The sequence below is a fragment of the Eufriesea mexicana genome, unplaced genomic scaffold (assembly GCF_001483705.2).
Source record: "Eufriesea mexicana isolate 0111107269 unplaced genomic scaffold, ASM148370v2 scaffold1140, whole genome shotgun sequence".
In the NCBI taxonomy this organism is placed as follows: Eukaryota; Metazoa; Arthropoda; class Insecta; order Hymenoptera; family Apidae; genus Eufriesea; species Eufriesea mexicana.
The window spans coordinates 937,167-943,166 of record NW_016909285.1 but is presented as its reverse complement, the minus strand read 5'-3'; the positions used below and the strand labels follow the sequence as shown (position 1 = coordinate 943,166).

At 45.8% G+C, this 6,000-nt stretch overlaps 1 protein-coding gene across 1 annotated transcript in view; it reads right to left on the bottom strand.

Annotated features, from left to right (window-relative positions):
- Nucleotides 1-6,000, bottom strand: part of LOC108547707 (titin homolog) — a 102,361-nt gene that overhangs the window by 8,543 nt on the left and 87,818 nt on the right. Inside the window, exons 4-5 of the mRNA XM_017900331.1 lie at nt 2,023-2,147; nt 1-1,910 (exon numbers count right to left, since the gene is read on the bottom strand). Coding sequence (XP_017755820.1) covers nt 1-1,910; nt 2,023-2,147 — 2,035 coding nt within the window. The remainder of the gene's footprint in view (nt 1,911-2,022; nt 2,148-6,000) is intronic.

Below are 6,000 nucleotides of genomic sequence, written 5' to 3'. Positions count from 1 at the left end.
AGCAGAAGGTTCTGGTTCCGTAGAGGATTCTGGTTCCGCAGAGGGTTCTGGTTCAGTAGAAGGTTCTGGTTCTGCAGATGGTTGTGGTTCTGCAGATGGTTGTGGTTCTGCAGACGGTTCTGGTTCTGCGGAAGATTCTGGCTCCACGGAAGGTTCTGGTTCCGCACTGGGTTCCGATACTGCAGCGGGTTCTGGTTCCGGTGTTTCAGCAGCAGGTTTCGGTTCCGCAGAGGGTTCTGGTTCAGCTGTGGGTTCCGGTTCCGCAGAGGGTTCTGGTTCAGCTGTGGGTTCCGGTTCCGCAGAAGGTTCTGGTTCAGCTGCGGGTTCCGGTTCAGCTGAAGGTTCTGGTTCCGCAGAGGGTTCCGGTTCAGTTGAAGGTTCCGATTCTGCAGCGGGTTTCGGTTCATTAGAAGGCTCCGGCTCACTAGAAGGCTCTGGTTCACTAGTAGGTTCCGGTTCACTAACAGGTTCCGGTTCACTAGTAGGTTCCGGTTCACTCGAAGGCTCCGGCTTTACAGAAGGCTCTGTTTCAACAAATGGTGGATTTTGTGCAGAAGATTCTGGCTCTGAGCTAGGTTCTGGTTCAGATTTTGGTTCGCTAGTGTAGTGATCTGAATAATCATGCATCGAATGATCATGTGCCGAATGATCGTACATCGTGTGATCATGTGCCGAATGATCGTACATCGTGTGATCATGTGCCGAATGATCGTGGATTTCGTGATCATGTGCAGAATGATCATGCATCGAATGATCATGTTCAGTGTGATCATCCATCGAGTGATCATGCGCAGAATGATCATGCATCGAGTGATCATGCGCAGAATGATCATCCATCGAGTGATCATGCGCAGAATGATCATGCACCGAGTGATCATGCGCAGAATGATCATCCATCGAGTGGCCATGTTCAGAATGATCGTACATCGAATGGTCATGCATAGAATGATCATGCACTGGGTGCATAGGATCAGACTCCTCGTTGAACAGGCGATTCTGCTCCGTAGAGGCCACCTGCGTGGGTTCTGGTACCGCGGCAGAATCATGTTCTGGATTTGCGTATGCATGAAACTCGTGTTCATTATGTTGCGGCGAGACATGTCCATTATGCGTTGTTTCTGTACTGAAATCCAGGTGGTCCCAATTATCTGGCCTTCTTGGCTCAAACACTGTACCAGGCCCCCTACTCCTTCCCTGAACATAATCATGCACTACTTCTGTATTAGTCTCCGGTACCTCATCATCCATCTCCACGTTACTCAAATCGTTGTCGTCCACGCATCTCTTCCCATCACTGTCCAACATTTTCCCAGGTCCACAAGAGCATACGAATAGACCCTTAAAGTAATCGTAGTTGCACTCTTCGGAACACCCGAAACTTCCACTTCGACACTCATCGACCAATTTATTCACTTTTAAACTGCCCAAATGATACTGCCCAATCATGTTACCGTTCTTCTGCAGCGTTTGCTCGATAACATGTTGCGTTTCCTCGGGCATGGAACGTAGTGGATAGCTTATTCTAAACTTCACTTCGCCGTCCCTATTTATGTCGTACACTTTGACAACTGTCACATTATCAGCAGGTTGTTGCAACATGCTCTTCAAGTATTCTTCTATCTCCGAGCTGACTTGTCTGTACACTCTGGACTTGGGATCGTTTAGGTCGTTGTTCCAACGGAACTCGTTTAATTTCAATACACCGGCTAAGGCGCTGGGAACGTTGTCGTAAATGGTTTCATCGGTCGTAGACCAGGGTGGAAAGGTGGAAGTCGCTGGAGGTGGACTCAGTGGCGGATCTTTCAGGTACTCTTGACTTCCCGCGGTACGCACGTCTCCGAACTGCCGGGAATTAGTCTGTTGAAGATTCTCCAAGGGTTCCGATGCCTCTTGCGCCAGGATTACTCCAGCTAGGACAGAATCGATCGTTTGCATTAACCCTTTTTAAATCACCGAGTCTCTGAAGCTATATCCTCGAGAATATTTTCGCGTATGAATAACTTTCAGTAGGAAATAGCTTACTTGCGGCCAAAATGGCAATGATGACTGCCACCAGCAGAACCAACAAGCCGCATCCCCAGCAAGCCATCCTTCTCCAGTACGAGCTCCTGGATCTCTTGTCCTTCGTTACATAAAGCTTCTCGCCCCTGTAACACAATTTCGTTCATTATTAACAACGATGGTCGTCAGCTTGCTCGGTTCACCCCCATCCTAGACCCAAAAGAAGCATATTTTGTACAGCACTGTGCTTGTCAATGTTCCGAGACCTTCTTCAGCGACCATGGGATTAGAAGCTCCCCTAGACGAACAGACACCATATTCTAAACGACTCGTCGCGATCGTCTAATCGACTGACGTTCCTCCACGCCCAAGAGTCTGTCATGTTCCTTCTACCATTTCGACTTTAGAGTTTCGACCAAGAAACGGTATCCGATTCTCGAGGAGTCGAGGTCAGTTTCTCGCGACGATCGAATGCTCGTGATCAGTGTCCGCGTGTGGGAAGTCTGCTTCTGAGATAGTGTTGTAATCGTTTCTTTGCGGGTAAATGCCTGTTAAGGGTACTCAACGAGTCTATCGTTCGACAATGGTGACGATGCTGTGTGTAGCGACTACAAGTTTCGTGAATCCTGAAGCACCTCTCTCTATCCATCCATCGTAACAGCAACAACCAATCAGTCAGGCAAACAAAAAAAAGAAAAAATACAACAGACCAACATTCTTCAGCCTATCCACGTTTCTAATAGCCATTATCATCCAGTATCATCGCGGTGCATTTTGCAAGGTGAAAGAATTGTGAATTGCTCGCGGCATTCCGTCGTCTGGGTATACATCGTCAGGCTCAGCCATTGCGATTGGCGATTAAAAAGGGGAGAAAAAAAAAAGAAAAAAATGGAGGAGAGAGAAAAAATAGGGGGAGCAGCAGGGTGTAAGCGGGTTAGTTCGCGAATCGTGCGCATCCACCATTTCGTTCATCGATCAGCAGCCTTCTCCCCCGTTCCTCATCCTCGTAAGCATCCTTCAATGTACCTGAGGGCTGTCAGCCAGTGGGAATAGTCGACCAGTCCGGCGGCAGGGTCTCTCAGGCTGAGTCCCTCGCGGCCGACGCCGGGGCCCAAATCAAAACGCACTCCAGCCACGGTTGTTTCAACCTCGGCCTCGGGACCCCTGCTAGGTATCGTGACAACAGAAAACACCGTCTAACTCTCTACTCAGCTGCTGCTGGCCTCTGTCCTGTGTACATGTTCGCACGTGTGCATGTATGTGTGTGTGTGTGTGTCTGTCTCGTGTGGGCTATAACCTCGCGGTCAGCGGCGGTGAAGCTGTATACTGTGGCTCTAACGTTACGCTAGCGAACGATCTCGCATGGAGCATGTACTCGTTGGTTCGCGTGATCGGATGAGGGATCGAGACCCGAGCACTTTCGAGATCTTTGCTTATCTTCTCTATCCTTTATCCCTGACAATCCTGCTGTATCGGCAGAAATGTCGATTAATTTTGAGCGATATTAACAAGAGAAAGGCTATTGACAGAGGTCTCATCTTGCTTCTCTCTCCTTTCTCTGGCTTTCGTGCTGGCCTCCTTTCCTGGATGCTGCGATCGATCTAGGCCCGGTGTAGACCAGCCGTGCGACGTCGTTGCGGTTTCGAACGGCGATTTCACGGCTCGGTCATAAATGGAAATTGCTATTGACTAATGGCTGTGCGTATATGCTCCGTGCGAAAATCGCGTTCCAACTATTGCTCCGTGCACTTCGCTGTTACGCGCACACTACTCCTTGCTGTTCCAGCAAGTCGACGACATTCGCGCACAGACCCGTGGCCTCGCGTGACATTTCGTGTGCCCGTGCTGAACGGGCAGACGGCACGAAACGGTTCTCTACGGCTTTCCTCGGAGGACAAAAAGGGGGAAAAAAGGGAAAAAGGAAGAAAATCCTCGACGAATGCTCGTTAACTCATCCCGATGCTAATCTCGAACGCGAAGCAAGCGATAAGAAAGAGAGAGAGGAAGAAAGAAAGGAACAACTACGCGACACTACTCAGCTGATGCAGACCAAGATAAACAGATTTGTCGTATGGATCGCTCCTTTTTTCTCCCGACCATCCTGATCTTTTCGTTTTCTCTCGTCCCGGGAAGGTCGTGGAAGAGTTCTTCTTACTACTTCCAAGCTTCCAAAACGAAAATTATTCGTCGTAAATCGGAAAATAATTCGTGGCTGATGCAGAGTTCTATTTCTGACGAATGACGGTCATTTCTGCAATAGACGGTCGACTCCTGCGTTTCGCTATGGAACATTGTGACACGTTCGTTTCGCAAGCTCCACCATCGGTGAACGTAACCCGCAACGTCTGAGGACCTTCGTTCGTTCCCCCAGTATCCGCAATCTTTTTTCTCCTTCTTTTCTAAAATCGATATATCTGTATTTCCTCCGTTCGCGTATATTCGTATCGTTTTTCACCTCGCAACGAATTACTCGATCGTAGTGTTATCGATTTCTGTTCCCGCGTCGACTTTATCGTTCATTTTACCAACGATATTAATTATTCCATTTTATCGGCTTTTATTCGCGCGTGAAATTAACGACGCTTCGATTCCCATCGAATATTATCTCCGGGATATTATAATCGCTGGTGTATTATTATCTCGTCGTCTCTTAATTGGACGGTTCATTATCGAAACATTTTATCCGATCTCGTTTAATCCGAGAACGACGATCGTGTTTTCCGTTCTGCTCGTAGCTCTTGTGCGAAATTTTCGCTGAAATCCGTGGATATTGGGACAACCATTTTCTCGGCGAGTCGACGGGCGATGGAAAAATGATTGGAAGAAAGGGTACGAACTCTGTCGCCAGGAAATTATCATACTGCAAACGCGAAGGATCTAGGAATACATTAGCATGTGTAAGCCGGCAGGCGAAGAAATGGAGGACGCGTAAAATACGCGGGATGAATATTAAAATGTTTATGAAACCGGGTTTCAGGTTTGTGCGAAATAGAGAATTGTTTCTTTAAACTTGACACATCGACCTGGCCTTTTTTTATAGTTCACTAGGATGTGAAATTTCCCCTCGGTATTCGCGGCTTTCATAGTCAAATCGGCGAAAGAATTATTCATCGCGAGTTAATCACTTTCTTACGAGTCTTTTACGCCATTAGCTCGCAGCGTTTTCGAATTCAATGGCAATGCGATGTTCCTTTATCTGTATTCAGCCGGCAAATCGGTCGTTTTAGCAACTAAGCAAAGCCAGGCATGAATTAAACATAAATTTCGGTATCTAGACGCAGGCTATCCTTAAATTACGAATATTCCTATCGAGAATTTCCCGCAAAGCTTGCGTAGTCTCCAATAATACTTTTCGTATTTTCCTGTGAGAAAATAGTATTCTATACTTTCATCGAATCTAAAATATTTTCGTAATTTATTTCTTTATTCGCTCAATCTTTCCATTAAAAATTGGGGATCTAAATGTAGGCCATCTTTAAATTCCGAATATTCCTATCGAGAATTTTCCGCAAAGTATGCGTAGTCTCCAATAATATTTTTCGTATTTTCCTGTGAGAAAATAGTATTCTATACTTTCATGGAATCTAAAATATTTTGGAATCGAAGAACGAATCTTGGTAATTTATTTCTTTGATCGCTCAAAATTTCCATTTAAAATGGGGCATCTAAACGTAGGCCATTTTTAAATTCCGAATATTCCAGTCACAGATTTTCCTTAAAATTATCTTAATATCGTGTAATATCCTTTTACCTCTTCTCCAAACGAATAATATTTAATATCTCTATCGAATCCAAAATATTCTGAAATTGAGAAATCAATTTTGGCGATTTATCCGATTCGGGATAGCGAAGCAACAAAATTAGGATGTTTTTAATTCATCTTTTATCTGTCCAACCTTTCCACTGGAAATTCACGATCTGGTCATAGGATGGGCTTTAAATTTTAAATATCCCATAAGCTAATTTTAATTTCAAATAACATCTGTTTTTCGAAGTTTC